The sequence below is a fragment of the Vanellus vanellus genome (assembly GCF_965231255.1).
Source record: "Vanellus vanellus genome assembly, chromosome: 17".
Taxonomy (NCBI): domain Eukaryota; kingdom Metazoa; phylum Chordata; class Aves; order Charadriiformes; family Charadriidae; genus Vanellus; species Vanellus vanellus.
In genome coordinates, this window is record NC_138922.1 from 6,364,350 (window position 1) to 6,385,047 (window position 20,698).

Below are 20,698 nucleotides of genomic sequence, written 5' to 3' on the forward strand. Positions count from 1 at the left end.
GCTTTTAGGACCACAGCTGTGAGGAACCCTCGTTTCCCACCCCCTTCCCAGATCTTGTGTGCTCCCATCCCTTTGCCATCACTTCATCCCATCACAAGTGGAGATACTCGGTCTTGAAATCTGCAGCCAGAGCATCTCCTGGCCCCCCGGGGCTGGGGCACATCTGGGGTGGGAGGATATCCTGACGTGGGGTGCCTTCCCGCCCCTGCGGAGCAATGGGGCGCGGCCGGTGTGCCGTGTCCGACCAGGCAGCTTCACGGCAGACGTTACATGGCTGGAAATGTCAGCGGGTGTTTCTGTGCATGCCAAAAAGGTGAGCGGGCAGGTTGGAGAATGACCAGCTCGTGGCGAGGTGCTCATCACCCGCACATGGAGGATCCCTCTACCAGCTGCCAGCGGGAGATGCTGCTGGATGCAGGGGAAAAGCAGGGGGGGGACAGGGCGGAGCTGCCCTGGGTGTCAGGGAGGTGACCCTCAGACCCCCCCAGCCCACACGTGCCAGCCCGGTCTGTGCCAGGAACAAGGCTGGAAGGGCACGGAGACATCCCAGGATGTTTAAAACACTGCTGCATGGCACAGTGAGCGTGGCCCGTGGGAAGGGTGACAAAAGCCACCTTGGACCCCGCTGAGGACACGTCTCTCTTGCAAAGAAGAGGCTCAGCCCAAAGGTGAGAAGCCCCCCCCTTGCTTTCCCAAAGTCCTATTTTAGAAAGGAAAACAAACATAAAACCCAAACAGGAGATGCTTTATTGGTTCTGGGTGGGGAGGAAGCGCTATTCGCATCACATCGCTGCTGCCAGGCCGAGAGCATCCCCCGTCCCTCCCGCTGCTCCCGCCGGCCCCTCATCCCGGTCCTGCTCTTCCCTCCCAGCCTCCGCCTAGTTTCTCTCGGAGATGTGGCTGGTGCCGCATTTCCACCCTCAGCTGCTTTAATGTTCGTGTCTCTGCGCAATTCGCAGTCCTGAGTGTTGGCAGGTTGCGTGGCCGAGAGCCCAGAAATATCCATCAGCCCTTTCCCCACCAGCCTGAGCCACTCCAGTTTGGGCTGCTCGGTTACCCAGTTTGGGGCTGCATTACTCCAGTTTGGCCCTCCGGTAACTTGTTTTGGGGGATGCATTGGGGGCTCAGCCCTGCTCTGCAGCATCTGACCATCCCCGCCATCCCATGCCACATGGACCAGCGCCGTCCGGTGCGGGATGGCCCCCCAGACTCCCAAACTGGTTTCCATGGCAGCCAATTTTCAACTGTCTCATCGGTCTCCATGGCAATAAGACTTCTCCCTCCCCATCCAGGGTGGCGGGGTGTTGCTCAGGGGTTCCCACAGCAGCTCCCCTGAGCGTGAGAGCATCCCCAGGGTCCCCAGCATCTCCCCCAGTCCCCCCCCAGCAGCTCTGCCCTGCAAGCAAACCAGTACAACCAGTGCAGCTCACTACACCTGCACAGAGAGCACCTGCGCGGGTACCCGAGCAGCCAGATGGGGCACAAGCTTGCTGCAAACTCATCAAGAAACATCAATTTTTCTTCCTTCTGCCCCCCCTCGCCCCCATCCCTAATGGTTTCCCGCTGCTGTCTGTTGTCGCTGGGGCCGCCTGGCAGGTACTTGGCGCTCTCTCAAACCGAAATAAGCAGGGTTGTAAACCATCCCTCTGGTAGGAGAAGGAGACAAGCTTTGTAAAAATGACGCACGGCAGATGCAGATTAATTTCATTTTACAATCCTGTTGAGGATTTCGAGCTAGTCACCGATACGGGTCTAAAAATACCACCGGGGTCCTCGAGGTTTTTTTTATTTTTCCCGTTCAACAACACTTATAACAAAAACACCCAACTGAAATAGCATCTACAAAACCAGACGGAGCCCCCCCGGGGGCGGTGGCGGGAGCTGGAGGTGGGGAGGTGCGAAGGCACCGGCTGCGCGTGGGGCGGCCGGAGGAGGATGCGAACAGCGTCGCCCTTCCTCTGCGGCAAAACACGCTTTCATTGACCATAACCCCCGAGATCTGCGGTGCACGAGTTCTCTGCGGCTTTGGCTAAAGCTGAGCCAAATGTAAGAAGGAGAATAATCCTGTATTTTCTGTGCCGTTAAATATGGGCAGTAGTGATTCTAGGGACTGCTGCAGCGAATTTGTCCTCTCTGGGGCATTTAATAGAGCTTTGCCCAATCTGCTGTGATGTGTCCTGGACACTGGGCACCCAACATTTCCTTTGTGGCCCCGCTGGGATCCAGCCCTTAGGGTGATGTTTTCCCAAAAGTTCTCCTTTCAGCCCCCAGACCAGTCCTTGGTAGGGCAGGAAAGGACCCGAAGCCAAACCAGCATCAGCAGCATCTTTCCCAGTGCTGGGGCAGGAGGCAGGCAGGTGGGGGGGAGTTGTGGCTGCCGGGTGTGATTCTCACCCTATGGTCCCAAAAGCAAATTCCCCAAGGTAACAGCAAAGCGGTGCCGCGATGCTCCCGCAGGAGCTCCCACGGGCGGTAGACGGGTGCAGGGAAGAGGTGCCAGGGGGGTTTGCTGGGTGGGCTTTAGGGAGCGGTGGGGGGAAGCAGGGGGGGTTTGAAGCCAAGGGTGGGCTTGGAGCCGGGGGTGGGCTCAGTCCTGAGCTGCCGCCGGGACTCCGAGGGGTCCAGAGCCCTCTGGCACCCGTGGGACAGCAAATGCCATCAACAGCAGTGCAGGAGGAAAGGACTGCTCCGTATTCCCGCTGAGATGAACCCGTCACGGGAGGACACTGCTTAATTAACGTGCTCAGAAAAAGAAGAACAAGCAGATGTTTTCATTCAGGCTCTTTTTAGCATAAAACAGCAGTGGAGGAGGACAAAAAAAGCCAATGACATCTCCCCGCAGTTCGGTCTTCTGGTAGGAAACTGCTCGAACAGGAGCACGAGCAGCCAAATTCACAGTGTTCTTAGAAAAGCAGAGATGATGCAATCCAGCGCATCATCACACCCTGGCAGTCGCAGGGGGGGTCACTGGGTCACACAGTGCCATCCCCCCACCTGTCACCCATGCTGGGGAGCAGCACGCCAAAGGGACGAGACCCCGTCCAAACTGCCCTCCCCAGGGTGTCCCCGGGTGGCGGCGGTGGCAGCTCTGGTGCCGGGGACACGTAACTCCGTGTCCTCTGCTTTTATGATAAAGTTAAGGCAGATAGTGCAGTTGTTGCTTGGGGGGGAAAGATGATTAACCACTATAATCCCAATTAGAGCTTCTAATTGGGATTAATTTGTTGAGTTAATTAAGTGCGGAAATCCGTTGCCTCCCAGATTTCTTTTATGGACTTCTTGCTCCCAAGTCCAGTCCCTGCCTGGCCACATCTGGCCACAGCTGGAAGGGCAGAGGGCTGGTCACTACTGTGTGGCAATGCAGAGACTGCGGTGGCGCTGCCGCCGCCAGGGACAGCCAGCTGAGCGCCACTCTCGCACCCAGTCGCCGCTCTTATTTGACCTAGATGGAGAGATGGCAAGACCTGGGGACAGCAACCAAGGCGGCTCCGACCTCAAGGCCAAGCCTGGCCAAGCCTTTGCAGAGGGACAGAAGTGATGCCAGAGCCTGGGGACGGCAGCGGCCACGGAGCATCTTCGTTGCAGCTGCGTCAGAGCTGATGCACCCAGGGGCCGGGGCTGGAGGATCCTTGCAGGTAAAACCGGTGCAACATCCTCCTTATTCTCCAGGGCAAACCGTGCAAGGAAATCCCAGTGTGCCAGGCTGGGTGAGAGCAAAGGACGTGGGGGGAAGCCCACACGGGGGGCTCAGCGGCCAGCAAAGGCGTAGGACTGGCGATGCTGGGAAAGGGGAGATACAGCAGCTGGAGAGCCCGGGCTCTGTGCAGTACCCAGGGCAGTGGGGTGCGCCTTTCCCTGGGGAAAGCGCTGCTGGAAGGGCACAGACTGGGCTCTCTCCGGCTGCAACCCCTGTACCAGAAGGACACGGACCTGTTGGAGCAGGGCCAGGGGAGGTCACGAAGATGATCAGAACGCTGGAGCTCCTCTGCTGGGAGGACAGGTGGGGAGAGTTGGGGGTGGTTCAGCCTGGAGAGGAGAAGGCTCTGGGGAGACCTTATAGCCCCTTCTCTTAAAGGAGCTCCAGGAGAGGTGGGGAGGGACTTTGTACAAGGGCATGTAGTGACGGGACGAGGGGGAATGGCTTCAAACTGGAAGAGGGGAGATTTAGATTAGATATCAGGAAGAAATTCTTTACTCTGAGGGCAGTGAGCCCCCGGCCCAGGTTGCCCAGAGAAGCTGTGGCTGCCCCATCCCCGGAGGTGTTCAAGGCCGGGTTGGACGGAGCTCTGAGCAACCTGATCTAGTTGCCCTGGCAGGGGGGTTAGACTAGGTGGCCTTTAGAGGTCCCTTCCAACCCGAACCGTTCCGTGATTCTGTGATTCACATCTGCCCCATCACTGCGCAGCTGGGCTCGCCGCGCTCCCCTGAGCCACATGTACGGATCATGTCCCCGCTCCCACCGCAGCGAGACAGCCGGCAGAGCTGCTGGCGCTTCCTATTATTTTTCTCAACACTCTCCTGAAAATTAATTAATTCAATTAATTGAATAAATAAACAATCCTCCACGCTCAACGGCGCTAAGCCAGCTGTGCACTGCAGGAACATCACCCGTTCCCAGGCTGACTTGCTGGGTCCCAGTCTCAGTGACATCAAATTGGGGTAATTTGGGAAGGAATTGGGGCTGGCGAGTGAGGGGTGTGAAACGCAACGTTCAGCAAAAAGTTGCACGCGCTCCCCTGAAACGGCTGCATTTCCATGCAGGTTGCAAAGTCTTTCCTTATTTCTTAGAGATGCTGTCAGATTCTTTGAATCCTTAGATGAAAGGAACTAAATTAGGGCAGATCGTTATTTCCTGTTTTCTGGTTTATATTTATAGAAAAGCTGATACGTCTGGTTGCTCACTCTAAAGCTAAAAGCGAACCTCTGTCCTGTTTCCACCGGTCTCTACTGGCAGCTGGGTTCCAGGGGGTGAGAGGTGGGGGCAGCCCTCCGAGAGATGGCGAGGAGAGGGGCTGCGCACCCCACCAACCCCTTTCCTCCCGGCTTTCCGAACCCAGCAGCCGGCTGTTGGGAATGGCCACGTTATTCATTGATTTTTGCCCCGCTGAGGCCATTTACAGAAAGTGGTGGCACCTGCGCCCAGGGACCCTGGCTGGGGGAGAAGCCCCGTGGAGGCACCTAAACCCCCTCGAAACCCTCCCCCCTCTCCCCATCCTCCCAACCTTTAATTTTTCCCCCATTTCCAGAAGACGTGGATGCCGAGAGCCGGATCCTGGCTCAGCTCTGGCGCTGCCCGTGGGCGCTGGCGGGAGAAGCTGCATCCTCAGCAGTTTTGCTCTTGCTTTGTGGATGGGTTCTGGTATTTCTTTGCCTGCCCGGGGAACAACATTGAATGGGCCCTATCTCTCCTGAGAAAATATCGACCCAGAGTTTTAATGGCTTTCCGCTAACGAGCCACAATGAGAGTCACTGGGCACCGCTGCTTGAGCTGATAAGAAAGGGAACACTCAGCCCCAGAGCTTTGAAAGGGGGTTTCACACCCCCCACCTCTCCCAAGTCCTTTCTACCAGAAAAAAAGAAAAAGAAGAAAAACGAAAGAAAAAAGAAAAGAAAAAGGCAAAAGATTTCGCTGCTTTTTTCACTCAATAAGGCTGAGGACAGATTTTCAATTTGCTGACTTTCTTTATGGCTCTTGCTTTGCCAAAAGGAGGGAGAGATGAGGGAAGGGGACGGGAGATTAAATGCATCAGTTTATTTTGGGAAGTCTTTCTAAAGGCGGGGAATAATGAAAAAAAAAAAAAAAGGCAAAAAAAAAAAAAAGCATGACACCCGGGAGACAGGACTCAATTAAAGCAAGACCTTGAAATACATGAGCCAGTAGTCCCGACCACGGGTCCATTAGACATCCCTGTCAGGCGGCGTGCTTTGGTTACCGGGGGCTGTGTGGCAGCTAGATCCATCACCTGGGGAAATAACCACCGGTGCTTACATCTTCAGCAGCTCCTTGATCTAGCGATAAACCCGTTAGGGGAAATAAATGGGTTTCTCTTGCCTGGACTGTCCACATCATGGATGCAATTTGCCATTTTACCTGCCTGCTGATAAGCAGGGGATCCGGAGGGAAAAGCCGCTTAACGATTTCCTAATAAAGCCCCCGATAAGAGCAGAGCAGCGCTATTACCTCCCTCCGGCTGTGATTTACAGCCCAGATTGCTGCTCCGGGAGCCAACGGCGGCCGAGCCTCTGCAGGGGAAGATGCTGGTGCGGGGAGAGGCGCCCAGCCGGCAGTGGGATGCTGCCAGGGGATGCCGGGGCAGGGACCACCCCCCCTCTCACCAGACCCCTCCGCTGCACTGGCAAGGGAAGGTTTTGATGCCATCAACATTAAAAACAGGTGGGGGAGAAAAAGAAAAAACCAAAACCAAAACCAAAAACCAACCTCCAGAAAGATAATTCTGAGTGGAATTACTAAGAGTGAGGCTCAGAAACAAAAAATCGCCCCCGGCTCCATTTCTAGGTACAGAAAATGGATTTCCAGAACAATATCATTCTTTCGACACGCCTGTCCTGGTTTCACAGCTGCCAGAAGAGGAAAACAGGTTAAAAAAAAAAAACCTTCCAGGAGTCTCTGCACGCTGTGATGCCACCAGAGATGCCATCAGAAGGTCCATGTCCCCTCCCCGAGCAGACCCCAGAGGATCCCCATACACATGTTGTTCTTAAACTGTCCCATCCACCTGCAGCTGGAGGGTGTAGCTGACGGTTCCTCATTTGATTTTTAATTGTTTGATTTTATTCGTAGTTTTGACACTGTTTCCCCCTCTCTACCCCTCCCAACTGGGGATTTATTCTTGGTAATTAGCTGCGGTAATTAGAATCTCTTTCATATCGCAGCGCTTCGGCTTCCCTTTAAATCTCTTCCATGCTCCTACTTAATAAAATGTGAACTTAATGTCTGTAGCATCCTTAGATCTCCCAGATGGAAACGTGTCCTGGCCGGGGAGACCGGGGCAAGTGCTGGAGCCCTGCTCGGCTGAGAGCTCGGGAAGGCGGCGGGATGCTCCAGTGATCACTTGGGCACAGCCAGGACCAGAAACAGGCAGAGAAAAAACATTTCCAGTTGACAAAATCCCCCTTTTTTTAACCCAGCTCCTCCAGGAGCTGCTGCTGGCCCAGCGGCTCCGTCCCCTGCTGCCACCTCCGTGTCGGGGTGCCCGGGACCAGCAGTGCCACAGGAGCCGATACACCCTGAGCTGCACACAGCCGTGACACACGCACCCCCACATAACAATTTGGTGCCAATTCTGTGCCCAAAGCCGTCGTTAATACCCAGCATTGGCATCACCAAACTAGCCAAGCCCCCGCCTTGCCCCTAGGTGGGATTTTACAGACCAAAGCATCCCCCTGCTCCCAGCTGCTGGGGGTCCATGCGGGACAAGGCAGGAGGGGCTGCCCCGAGCACCCGCACTCCGGTCCCCGTGACGTCCAGCATCCCCAAGTGATGTGCAATCACCCACGGGCCAACAGGAGGGGCTTTTCCCCCGGCAGCATCCTCAGGGCAGCGCTGAGAGCAGGACCGGGTGCCAGCTGACGGGGCAGAGACATGACAGGTAATACCGGAGCATTACTCAGCCCCATCACCCAAATTTACGGGCTGGCTTGAGATCCAACAAGGTTCCAGACAGATCATTATTTCCCATGACAGTGGCGAAGGTGAGTGAGCCGCTTTTTATTTCAGCTTGGAGAAAAACGCTCCTGCCAGGGGATAATTGGGACTCTCTGCGGCAGGAGGCAGGCGCGGGGCTGCCGAAAGGTGAAGGATATTTTAAAAGCAGCTGAGCGGAACGGGTGGAGAAAGCTGCCCAGGGAGCTGGTGCGCAACGAGCGCTGCCTCCAGAGGCATCCTGAGCCTCTTGCTCCTTAAAGCTTGCTTAGGTCTCCTATAAAACCAGGTTTTATTTGGTCCTTACAAAGCTGGGCAGTGAATCGCTGGTGGGTCCTGCTTGCAAATCCCCTTTGCCGCTCCGGGGCCGGCTCCTGCCCGCTCAGGGCTCGCAGCAGCCGGGGCGAGGGGCACGGGAGCCTTTGCCAGGCGATGCTTTGAGACGGAGATGAAAGGTGCCACAGAAAGGCACGAGGTATGGCTGCTCAGCTCTGCAAAGAGAGGTTCGCGCGGCTTATTTATATACAGGCTGGCTGCAAGACACAAAAATTACTTAATCAATCCTTCCCCTTGTCTGGCGTCGCAGGCGGGGTGGAGGCTGCCTACACAATTTTGCACTGAAGATGACAAATGGCTCCGGGATAACGGCAGCATCTCCAGCTCCCACCTCACCCAGCGCAGGATGCAGCCGGTCTCGCCACGGTGGGTTCGGGGGCTCGTCCGAAGGGGTGTCCGGAGGACATGAGCGCCGTGCGGTGTCCCCCTTCCCAGGGCCAGAGTGGGGAGACGGCGAGGGGAGCTGGGGCAGGGGGAGCTGGGGTCTGCCCGATGCCATTGCCCAGCTGAAGGAATGGGGTTTTCTCCCCAAACCCGGTTGCAAGCCACCGAGCCGCAGGGAGGACAGGCTGGAGGTGCCAGGGCTGTGTGGCACAGCTCCAGCGAGCGGCTGGGTCACGGGGGAGACCTCATGCACTCATCCTGCCACGACACCGCTCTCCATCAGTCACCTCGAGCCAGGGGACGAGCCTGCCAGGGCCTGGGACAACGTGGTGACACCACCAGGACAGGCTGCCACCCCACCAGCCTCCTTCCTTGGCTGGGGCCGGAGCTCTTCTATGCAGGGAAGGGCTGGGAGAGAGTCTCCAGCCCATAACTTTCCAGCCACGTGTTTTACGGGATGCAAGAGTGTCACCATGGAAGGTTTCCAAGCAACAGGAGGGCTGAGCACCAACCTCACAGCAACACACTCACAGCCTTGCTCCGATGAGCAACCCTACAAAAACAAACCAGGTCACCCCAGCCAGCACCAACCCAGCACGGGGACACGCCGGGAGGGGAAATACTGTGAAAACTCTCCTACAGTGAGATGAAAGGCATGAAGAACAGCTAAGGAAGCAGAGACCACGCATGGAAGATGGTTGGTTGGAGCTCACCTCTTCCCGTGGGGCGCGCAGAAACACAATGATGCTTTTGCAGCTGCTGAGTTGCCCCCTCTCCCCTGGCCTCCATCTGTGCCCACCGGCAATTCCCATCGGCTGCTGCAGCACCCCGTCCTCCCTGCCTGCTCACTCGAACCCCGAGCAGCCCCCGTGTCCCCGCCGCCAGCCCTGATGCCTCGGTCCCCGGAGGGACGTACAGCTCCGTGCACAGCCCAGCAGGGCAGAGGGCAGCCCGGGGGCTGGGGGGGAACCACTTTGGGCCCCTCCGTGCTGCCGGCAGCACTGCTCCGGGGACCAGCATCCTTCCCGGGAGCCCTCCCCAGCCCCATCCTGCCCATCGCTTTCTGGGGACAGCCTGGGAGCCATCCAGTCCCCGCCGGCTCCTCCTGGGGGCACCGTGGGTGCAGACCCCGTTGTGTCCATCCAACCCAGCTGCTCTCCCTGGGCTTTGTCCTCCCCCAGCTCTGTAGCCAAGGTGGGCACCGGCAGCCCCCCGTGCCCCCCAGCACAGCTCTGCCCAATAACTCCCACAGAAGGGCTGGGTGTTGCTTCCCCTTTAATTTACCACTTGTTAGGGGAAAGGGTTAAAAAAAAATAAATCAATAAATAAAACAACATAGGATGCTGGAAGAAGATGAAAACCCTGAAACTGCAGTCTGCTGGTGGCTTGTCCCATTGCCAGAGGAGGGGAAGGGTGTCCCCGGTCCCCCTCTCCCCACCACCCCGTCCCAGCGCCACCAAGTCCAGGTGGGTTCGGATGCGGTCGGACGATGCTCCTCGAGAAGAAAATGAAACGAAAGGTCGGGACATGGTCATTCACAGTTGACTGGCGAATGAAACAACCCCCAGAGTCTGACACCCCCGGCTCACCCGCCGGCAGGGACCTGTCCCACCGCCCTCAGCTATTGCAGAAGCTTTGAGAAAAAGCCACTCGTTGCGCGTTGCGTGTCGCAAACACGGAGGTGGGGACACCAAGTCACAAGCAGTCCCTGCACAGAGCTACTTGTCCTTTGCGATAGTCGCGGCAGGGGCAGAGGCGCCGGTACTTGGTGTTGTAGCCTGCACAGCTGAAGAGCAGCGGCTCCTTCTGGAGGTAGCACTCGTGGACGTTCTCGGCCACCGCTGGGTAGAGATGGTTCATCTCGTACTCAGTGCTGTCGCAGGTGATGCTGAGCCTGGGAACAAAGACAAAGGTGGGTCAGTTCAGGCGACACGGCTGCCCAGAGTTTCATTGAAGGGGTTTTAGGGCTGTTCTGTCCTTCTTGGGGAGGTTCCTTCACTAAGTGTTGGGCAGATCTTTGCTGGTTGCGCTATGTTTGGCACCCCTTGGCTACACATGAATGCTTGTTACCAGCCCAACACACCATGCAGGAAGGAGGCTTGACCCTTGTAACTCAACTGTGTAGCCCAGAAATCACCCCAACCCTTGCATGGGCCATGGATGGCTCAGGAAATCACACACAAAAATCCACCCAAATCTTTTATATCCCCCCACCGACCAACAGGTCTTTCCACCCCCCACAGCAGCTAATGTCCCCTGGAAGGGGACACGAGTTCAATGGATGTCCACGTGTCCCCTGCTAGCCAGGATCAGGCAGCAAAACATGGGGCGGGCATCAGCAAATGCCCTGAGGAGCAGCAGAAATGCCTGGTGTGAATCTCAGCACCTCTCTCCTCCCACCCGTGCCCATGTCTGCAGACAGAGCGGCAGCACCAGCAGCACCCTCCCACCAACCCCTCTCAACTGGTGAGTCCCTGAGCCAGCTGCTTTTAAGGTCTCAGGGGGGTGCATGGAGGGGAGAGAGTGGAAACCAAGCCCCAGCTCTAATTTATCGTATAAAAATGTCAGTGGGACTCGCGTCGCCTGCCTGGCCAGCGTGACAGCAATGGTAATGCTCGCATTTTAATTGCCCACAGAGCAGCACGGAGCCTGGTGGCAGATTTATACTCTATTAAAACTTCACTGCTGTGTGTTCAAAATGCAGTTTTATAGAGAAAGACATTAAAAAAGGGAGAGAGCATGGAGGAGATGGAGAGGAAGGGGGTAGGAGAGAGGTGGAAACGTGCCTGGAAAGGCTATAGGTGCCTTCTAAAGCACAAAGCTGGTCAAGGCCAACATGTGCAAGCAACGGGCTGCTTTGCAGGCAGCGCCCTGCCTACATCGCCCTGGGCATGAAGGCACCTCAGTGGGATTTCGGGAGGGAGGATATGAGGAAAATGGATGCTGGGGACAGGGGGAGCAGGGGGACCATCATCTGGCTGATGGCCCCCCCCCCACCTCACCAAGAGGGTCACAACTCACTGGAGAAACACCTCCTTCTTGTTGAGGAACCTGAAGAAGGTGGGCTCGCAGACCAGCCCGCGCTGCCGGCACGTCTCGGTGCAGGCATGCCGGGTCTCTGACACCCACACCTGCAGTGAGTCCACCGGTGGCCAGGCACGGGGGTCCCGGCTGGCACTGGGGGACCACACCAGGTGAGTGGCATTGGGGGACAGGGCCAGCGGGCTTGGAGGGCTTTGCATAGCAGGACTCTTGGCCTTGGGAGGCAGAGGAGGAGACGACGTGATGCAGAAATCCTGGTGGGAGAGAAGACAACAGGTCAGTGCCTGGAGGGGCAGGGCAAGAGATTGGAGATGGGGAAAGGAGGCTGCTGGTGGGACAGGAGGACACTTGGGCTGCTGGGTTTGCTCCTCAGGTTGAGGTCACCTTCATGCGTGGATGGCATCTCCCGCCGTGGGAGATGACGGTGCTAGCCACCTCTTCTTCTCCCAGTGCTGCCTTATTCTCTGCAGCAGAAAGGCCTTGACCCAGCCCCACCACCCCCGGCCACCCTCTGCCAACCCCCCCAGAATCTTTGGTTCATGACAAATCTCCCCCTGCCCCCATCTCCTGGTGCTCTTTGCAATTAGACCACAGGGCTGGGACTCCGGGTCTCTTGCTCGAGAGCTGCACTGGGTCAGTGGTTACTTGTCCAGGGAAACGGGGGTGGACCCACGGAGAACAGGGATGGTCCCCCAGGGAGAACAGAGGTGGTCGCCCAGGAGAACAGGGATGCTCCCCCAGGAGGACAGGGATGGTCCCCAACCTGGTGCTGAATGTAGGCGTGGATCCGCTCCAGCATCCCCTCGCAGGTGTACTCGTAAGGCAGGTAAGGGTCCACCTGTGAAGGGGGAAGAGCAGAGCGCAGGCAGCAAGCGGGGACAGCCTTGCCCTTCCCCTGGGCCCGGTGGCACGGGACAGTAGCGCCCTGGGCTATGGCTCTCCCCACCCGCTGAGCCCACGGCTCGTGTCTGTCCACCAAAGCAAGCAGGGCAGAACACCAGGACAGGAAAAACTTCACAAGCCACAAAACACTTGAGAGAAAGAGGATGAAGGATTAATTTGGGTTCAACCAACATATCGGTGAAAATGAAGTCTCCCTGTTCCATTTTAGTCTCACTTTTCTTCATTTTGGTAAGTTATAAAATAAAATCAGTTTTCATGCAATAAGTGACTTCCAACCAAAGTATGAACTTTTTCAGCCCAAGAAACACATCCCCAAGATGGGGAGGAGTAAATTTAAAATACAGTGGAGGAGTTAGGACAGGTAAAGATGCCAAGCTAACCCACAGCAAGAGCAACCCTGGTGGTGCCCTGGGTCTGGTTTAGCATCCTCCATTCCTCTGCCCCCACGTGCTCTGACCTGGGCACAGCTCTGCCTGCTCCAAGAGGAAGGTCCAGGCTTTGCTGCTCCCGTGCTACAACCCACCGAACCGGTCGGTGAAAAGCGCAGGGCTGGGACTGGCTGTGCGCAATACAGGGGAAAAAAAAATGAATCTCTCTTTTCCCACTGCCACTTCACTGAGGGTTTGCTGCCCAGCATGGATGGCTGTGATGGGGTGGTAGCCGGTGTTTCTCCCAGCCTCCGAGGCTCAGTGCTCCCCGCTGCTGCCGGCACGGGCAGGGATGGGGCAGGGAGGCGGCAGCCGGCTGCGCACCGGGATGGAGCAAACATTGATGCCCACGTTGATGCTGGTGCTGTTGCTACACCCCCACGTTGATAACTGCTATTTATACAGAGCCGGCAGCACTTAAACCACAGTGTGTTTTTAGCGTGGGTTACGAAACGCTACCAGTCTTCCGGAGAGCATCCTGAAGATCTCAGCATCCCAATGCTCACTTCCCGACATCACATCTCCCTGTCCTGAGAGTCACCCACGGGTCCTGGTGTGGGAAACCGCCCTGCTCTGCACAGCGGCTCAGCAGCATCCCCCAAAAAAGCGTGTCCCTGGCACAGCGGCAGCACAGGATCCAGGGCGAGCAGGCAGGAGCAGGCAGCCGAGCTCACTGCCCTCCAGCAGGGCCAGTGTGTGGCCATTGCCCCAGGGTCAGCAGTGATTTTTCCCATGGGAAGAGCATTGCCACGACGGCTGTGTCACTGACGCAACCCTTCCCTCTGGAATGAATTATTTTTTTAAGGAACTTTCTGCCCCGGGAAGACAGATTTTTCCATACTCCCTTATTTTTCCAGAGAGATGTTACATGAGCCACAGGACAACTGTGGTCCTAGGACCCCCCTTCCCCGCTGTGTATCTCTGCAGAGCTTCATGCAAAAGAAGGATTATAAGCAAAAACACCCCAAAGACAATGCAACTGGAAAACACCGTTTCTTCTTCTATTTTCAGAGCTCTGCACCTCCAAAATAGCGATCTCCTTTTGAAGTACCTGTCAAACCCAAGCTCAAAGGCTCAGTCTGCCGAGAAGATCCCTCTAAGCATCTCCCTGCCATAAATATCCCACCTGAAATCTCAGCAGGGCTGGAAATCACAGCTGCTTTGTCTAATTACAGATGTGCACGCTAATCAGGGCCGACACGATGACAGGCACGGATCCTGCCTCTGAATTGCTGGTGGGCGCTCAGTTAAGCGGGGCAGAGCCCTCCACAAAGCAAAACTGCCCATCGCACAGTTGCTGGGTGCTGCCTGGCACCTATTCAGGGGAGATAAAACTGCCCCTCGCTCAGCATCACCAACGCTCAGTCTCATCTTACCACCGCCTTCACAGCCGCAACGCCGAGGGACTTTTCCCAGGACCCCGTTACGCCCGGCACGATGCAGACGTAATTCTGTAAAACAGCCTCTTTGCCCCTAAAACACCGCTGTGGTACCTGGTGGGACGCAGAGCATCCTCAGCAGGGTGGAGGCAGAAAGTCTCCCCGCACCTGCACGTGTACCCGCAGGTGATGCGCCGGGCGCAATCCCCGCTGCCCGCAGGCTCCCAGGTCAGGTCCAAGAGCATCAATCAGGAGGCTGCGGCCGAAGCCCACTGCAGCCCCCCCTCCTCCAGCCCCGACACCCCCATGTGCCCCTCTCTCTCCCCCAGGGGCTCCCACGGAGGCTCCCTCCTCTCCCACTCTCGTTAGGATTCAGCTCGTGCGCCCGGCACTGATAGAAAATGCCAATTTCAGGAAGATAATTGTTTAATTAAAATCCGGCCTCCTCTTGACAGCCACGTCGTTAATGCTGGTCCCTGCACGGGGAGCTCAGGATCTCCCCAGAGCCCCAGGAGGGAGGAGCGGGGGGGTCTGAGGTGGGGAGCACTGCATGCCACTGCCCGGCAGAGCGATGCACGGGATGGGGTCGGTGAAGACGGACTTCGCCATCCTTTCCCCCATGCATCAATGGGGAACACGGGGCCAGAGCAAAGGCACAGCACAGTGCTGCAAACCGGTACGTGATCAGCCAGCCCCAGTGCTCTTCATCACCCAAATGGTGAGTTACTGGTGCCCCGTGGGGATACTGCCAGGAGAGCCCCGGTTTTACAGTCTCCAGCAGGAATCCCAGAGCTGAAGAGAGCAATAAGTCTCCCTCGCTCAAAAGGAAAAGAAAGAAAAAAAAATATAATCCAAACATCATCAGACAAATAAGTAGAAAAATTATGCAATTCTCTGCCAGCACGTAACAGCAGGCCGGGAACACTTTAACCAGCTATTTTCGCTGTGATGTTTAATACGCCACTCTTTGAAGCATAGTCTGAAATGTATAATTTTCCATTATATTCCTGTATGTTTGACTTTAATATAATGAAGCCTTCTCCCTTCACTACACCAGAATATTGGGTCTATTAAATTGCTTGTGCGAGGACTACTTTTGACAAGGGAAAATGGTGGTGCCTGAAAACCTCTCTCCTTCTCCATCCTCTAACCTCTGGCTAACAGCCGTAATCCATCACCAGGACAATCCCCCCAGCATCACCTCTCCCCGGGGGACACAATTTGTCTCTGGGCCCCGTGCGACTGTGCTGGGATTTGATCTCTGGGGTAGAGGGGTTCGGTGCTTCCAGGATTTCAATTTGCCTTATAAATAGGTCAGGGATGCGAGCCATCAGGGAAACCCAAAACTGCTCTACGCGGAGATGAACAGCAGAGGCACGGCTTGCCGAAAATCTTCCCCAGCAGTTGCAGGGTGACCTGGAGAAGTGGCCACCTCCGAAAGGATGACGGAAGGGAGCACAAAGGCTTTTCTTGGGGAAAAAAAAAAACACCATATTGCAAACCAAAGCCATATCCAAGCCATGAGTCAGAACTCTCTCCAGAGGAACAAGTTTCTTCCAAGCAAATTTAGGCTGGCAGAGGACGCCGGCTGCATCTCAACGGCTTTATTTGCACAAAGCGAGCAGCCAGCGCTGCCAGCAGACCTGGCCGGCTCCAAACACGCCGAAGGAGGCTCTGCCAGCCCGGCCGGAGCCGGGGCAGGGCTGTAGCTGCAAGGACAGCACATCCCGCCCCGACCTGCGGCTCCGGGAGTCTGCGATATAAATCAGGACAGCCGTACAGCCACGCCGGCAGCAACCTGGCTGGAGAGCTGTGGGCAGGATGGGGCTAAAATATTGCTGAGGCATCAGCAAATCCCCCAGAGGCACGATGCTCAAAACCAGAGCGAGCTTGTTTGGCAGCTTGACCGTATCAGAATTACTACCAGGTTCATGAAACCGGCTCCCAAAGCCCTTGAGGGGTCCCCAGCACCCTGGTTCCCGGTCCCCAGCACCCCGGTTCCTGGCACGGCACGGCTGCCGCCAGGAAAAGCTGATGGCAGAGCAAAGGAGACATCTCACAGCCTCCCACAACGTCCCATATCCCCAAAACTGTTTTACTGAGTTTTCCCTGGAAGACGCAAAACTAAAGCTGTGGGATAAGTGATTTTTCAGTCATACAACAACAACAAAAGAGAAAAATATAAAATCCATTTCAGGTCAGTTTTCAATTTCCAATGTATCCAACCATCAAGAAGGGGGAAAATGCTGTGCTTCAGGTTTGGGAATCTGTTCGGGTTGGGGAAGCAAAGGGAAATGCATCAGTTTGGATACAAGCCTTCCTTTCAATAAAGTGGCAGGATATTTTGAAACAAAAGCAGGCAGATGGGAAAGAAAACCATATTATTTTATTCCAGTAATGTTGAAATGAAATGTTTTGACTGGAAAAATAAATTGATGGGGGTTATTCTGAAACACAGACAAATTTGTTAGATATTCCGATAACAAAACACCCCATTTTGCCTCGAGGGGAAAAAAAAAAAAGGAGTCAGTAAAATAGTTTCTCTGAGCTCCAGTACCTGGCTGGGAACAGCAACACTAAACTGCCCGGCCACCGCCTTTCTGCCGCTCCTCCTGCTAATGCCCTTGTTTTTAATTCCTGCTGTAACTGTAACAAACAGTATTTTAAAGATGAGATACCAAGGGATTCCTGAAGCCAAAGCCCATAATAAGGCTTTTAAACCTGTAAGGTAGGTCAATTTTTAGGCTTAATTGCCTTGACGGCATCTCTAATAAAGCAGACCTTTCCATTTAAAAGACAAAAAGGGGGGAAAAAAAGGGGGGGGGGGGAAGAAGTTGCTATAAGTTATTCACACTCACCGCCCTGCTCTGCTTCAGGAGGATTTATACAATACCTTTAGAAAAACCCGGAGAGAAGAGGTATGGCATTAACCCAGCGTGCTCCTCGGTGGGAAGGAATAACTTCTCTCCAGAGCGACTGCCCGTTTGCAACGCAAGCTGGACGTCAGCGCCTGGTTTTATTCATTTGAGGCAAATTTAGGACTTCAACCTCCCGGCAGTCGAGGTTGGGATGCTCCGCGGAGGGGGCCGCGGGGTGGGGGTGCCTGGTCCCGCAGAGATGGGTGGCAGCTTTAGCTGCCCCGTGGTCCCCACAGGAGACGGTTTATCCGCCCGCAGGCGGTGTCACGCCGGGACGGCAAACAGAGAGCAGCCGCCCTGGGATGACTGCCCGCGGCTGCCCGCACGCCCTGCCGGCGTTACCGACCCCCTTCTTCTTCCAGCTGTGCTTCCCCTGCCCTCCGCCAGCTGTTCAGCCACTGGAGAAACGTTAATTAAGGGAGGGAGGCAGGACGCGTTGTGACTGCACCGCAGCTGCCTTTACACAAAGAGTGGGACTGGGGAGAAGAGCGGGAGCTCATCTTTGGGCAAAACAGGGATGGGCACGGCAGCGGCACGCTCCCGGTGAGCACCCGGTGCCAGAGACAGCAGGTGCCCACACCGGCTCCTCCTGCCAGTCACCACACCACCCAATCCTTACCTAAAATCCCTTTTTTCTCCTTTTTTTTTAAAAACCAGAATTATCATTAAGCACCTAAATGGCCTGGTGAACATCCAGCTGCCATTACGGCACAACACAGCTGCTTCTGGAGCCAGCAGAGCCCCTTCCTCCCCCTTAATTCTCCAACCAGCTTTTAATTATTTTAATACACAGCAGCACCGAGCTTCACTATTTTCTTTCTCCTTTCTGGAAAAACTCAAAATTTCCTTTTTGCTCCTGAAACAGAGAGCAGCAGCTCCCGGCCGGCCGGCCGCGGCATTGCCGGTGCTTCGGGGCTGTCTCTCCAGCCCAGATGGTGAAGGGTCAAGCGCTGACAGCTGGCCCGGCAGCACAGCAGCCGGGATGTAATTATTTTTAATTTCATTTTAATCGAGATACCGGAATGAATGTGCAAAAACAACAACTGTTTTCATAAGGCGGGTTTGTTCGGTCTTTGCAAACTCATAGAGAAAATCAGCGCGAGGTGGAGAGCTGCGGCAGTCACCCACGATAAGGTGCGAGACCCGGGCAGGCAACGTGGCCACATCAGCTGAATAAAGTCCCCAGACTGTCACAGACACCCACCTCTGCAGCTTCTAATGGAGGGAAAAGCAAAGATGGTGCCTCTCTGGCCAGCATCACCCCCAAAATCCCAGCCGGAACCCCGGACCCCCGCAGGCTGACGCAGAGCCCCAGTTTTGCAGCGCATCGCTGTGCGCACGGTGGAGGGGGGACAAAGGGGGGGTGGCTCATCCCAAGCGAAGCAAATCGCAAGCGAAATGGAGATCAGCACTTTTCTCCCTTCCGGGAAAATTGACTTTAATAATTTGGACAACTTGAAAGGCTCTTTCCACAGGGCAGGAGGTAAATATTCATGAGGGAACATTTCCAGGACAGGCACAGCGGGAGCGCTGCCTTTCTGGGAGGGGGGGTCCCCGCATCCCCCCCGCCCCCCCCCCATTCCTTACATCCCTTCATCCTTAACAGAGGCAACTCCTGGGGATATTCCTATCGATTTGCTCAATCTGAAAGATACTGATGAACAGTGAAATGGGGGATCGGCAGGCACGGAGGTCGGTAGCTCTCAGGGTACTTGCAGAGAGATGCTCTGTGGGTTTAGCTTTGCATCACGCCAGGTCCCAGCACTGCCGTGTGTCTCCAACCTCAACCTCCTGCTCCCAAACCTCATCTCCCTTATCTCAGCTTCCCCTTGCTCTGGCTCTGCCTGGAGGATTCCCAGGGGATCCCTCAAAGGCACAGCTCTGCCCTGGGCAAACACCTACGATGCTCGGTACCAAAGCAAGGCGAGAGCACGTGTGCCCCTGAAGCTGCAGGAGAAGAGGACGTGCAAATGATTTCCAAGCGGGAGCAAGGAAGGAAAAGCAATTAACGCTCAAAAGGGAGAGCCAGGCACCAGCAACCACTGCTGACATCTGTCCCTGCAAACCCAGCAGCGGGGAGACGGCCCAGCCACCCCCTCCGAGCCGTACCTGGGTCCTCATGATGGTTTTGATAGCAGCTTCAAACTCCTCGGAGTTATTGTAGTCGACAGTCCACACATGCGGTTTCCCGATGAAGTCTTCGGCATATGGGTGTTGGGAGGACACCTAAAACACAGCGGTGTGAGCCGGTTTTTGCAATCCCTGCCACAACGGCTGCCGTCTACCGCTCGCAGCCGCCACAGCGGAGAGGAGCAGCAGGCTCAGGCACAGACGTTGGGTTTTAAACCACCGCACACAGAGATGTGCTGGAAAAAGAAGGTTTGAAGTGAAACAGAACCAATTTTGTTCAGTGACTTTGCTTCTTAGCTAGGCCTCTTCTAACTACTGAAATTAACAGGAATATGTTAGGGAAAACTGGGTTTTTCCTGCTTCAGGCAAAAGAAAACCCATTCTTGGGACTGGTTTTGCCTGAAGCCGGAAAAACCCAAACAGTTTTCCCTAACATATTCTGATTGTCATCCTGGGAGCTTGATACGGTTTTGTATATATTTCATTATTTCCTTTTATTTTATTATTAATATTTCATTAAAGTAGTTTAATTCCTTCTAAAGTCATAAGTCTCTTTTTCCCTCCTCTGCCTCTCTCTTTGAAGAGGGGTAGAGAGGAACATCTGTCCGTCCCATCTGGGGTCCCCCAGGTCCCCAGTAGCCGATTTGGCCTAAACCACAACACCTCTAAACCCAGCTGCCCCCCGACATTAGGCTGATGCTTTCAAACTCCCGCCGGGTTGGGATGCCCCAGTGCCATCAACACTGAAATCGCCTCCGCAGCCCTGGACATCCCCATCTCCGTAACACGGGTACAATCAAACCTTGACCTGAGCCACTTGTGGGTCTGGACTGGCAAAAATAGACCAAACCAGCAAAGCTCTGGGAAGGCACCACGTCTCCCAGGTTTGCAGGCTCCAGAAACAAGGCAGAGAGAAAATCCATCACCGCAGAAAGCCAGGGAAGTCTGGCAGCAGAAGAAAGCGGTGCTGGAAGCTGCATGGGCCCGATGCCGCAGGCAGCCCCACACACTGGTACCCCGCAGCCACCCGCCTCTCACCAGGCAATTTTGGGGTATAGACCTCTTTTGTTTCAGCTCCTGAGCTGCTTTTTCTGCCCCACACTGCTGCAAGGCAGCCAGAGCCCAGACCCTCTGGGAGAGGGGAGAGGGGAGAGGGAAGAGGGGAGAAGGAAGGGAGAAGAAGGGAGAAGGGAGAAGAGGGGAGAGAGGAGAGGGGAGAGGGAACAGGAAGGGGAACAGGAAGGGGAAAGGATGCTGAGCACAGGAGGTGTTTCAGGGGCACCACAAAGCATTGCTGAGGGGTCTGAAAGCCTGCCAGCTGGAGGAAGAGAGCAGTGCATACTCTATTTTATTCTCCAGCTTGCTGTCCTTTCCCATTTTTTGCCGACAGACTGATCACTGCCTTCCCCTCCGGCATATAAACACCCCGGGGCATTCCACAGCCCTCATCCCCAGCTGCCCTCCCAGCCCCAGGCTGAAGAACACCCACAGCACTCACCCGGGATGGGTGCTAAC

General features: G+C 55.5%; 1 protein-coding gene across 2 annotated transcripts in view; it reads right to left on the minus strand.

The window, feature by feature from the left end:
* Positions 1-10,078: 10,078 nt before the first annotated feature.
* The window catches only part of MGAT5B (alpha-1,6-mannosylglycoprotein 6-beta-N-acetylglucosaminyltransferase B), a gene marked incomplete at both ends in the record, with an annotated part of 89,692 nt that continues 79,072 nt past the window's right edge, over positions 10,079-20,698 (minus strand). For both annotated transcript variants that reach the window (XM_082492367.1, XM_082492366.1), the window contains 4 exons: positions 10,079-10,277; positions 11,405-11,679; positions 12,189-12,263; positions 19,163-19,279. In XM_082492367.1, coding sequence (XP_082348493.1) covers positions 10,079-10,277; positions 11,405-11,679; positions 12,189-12,263; positions 19,163-19,279 — 666 coding nt within the window. The remainder of the gene's footprint in view (positions 10,278-11,404; positions 11,680-12,188; positions 12,264-19,162; positions 19,280-20,698) is intronic.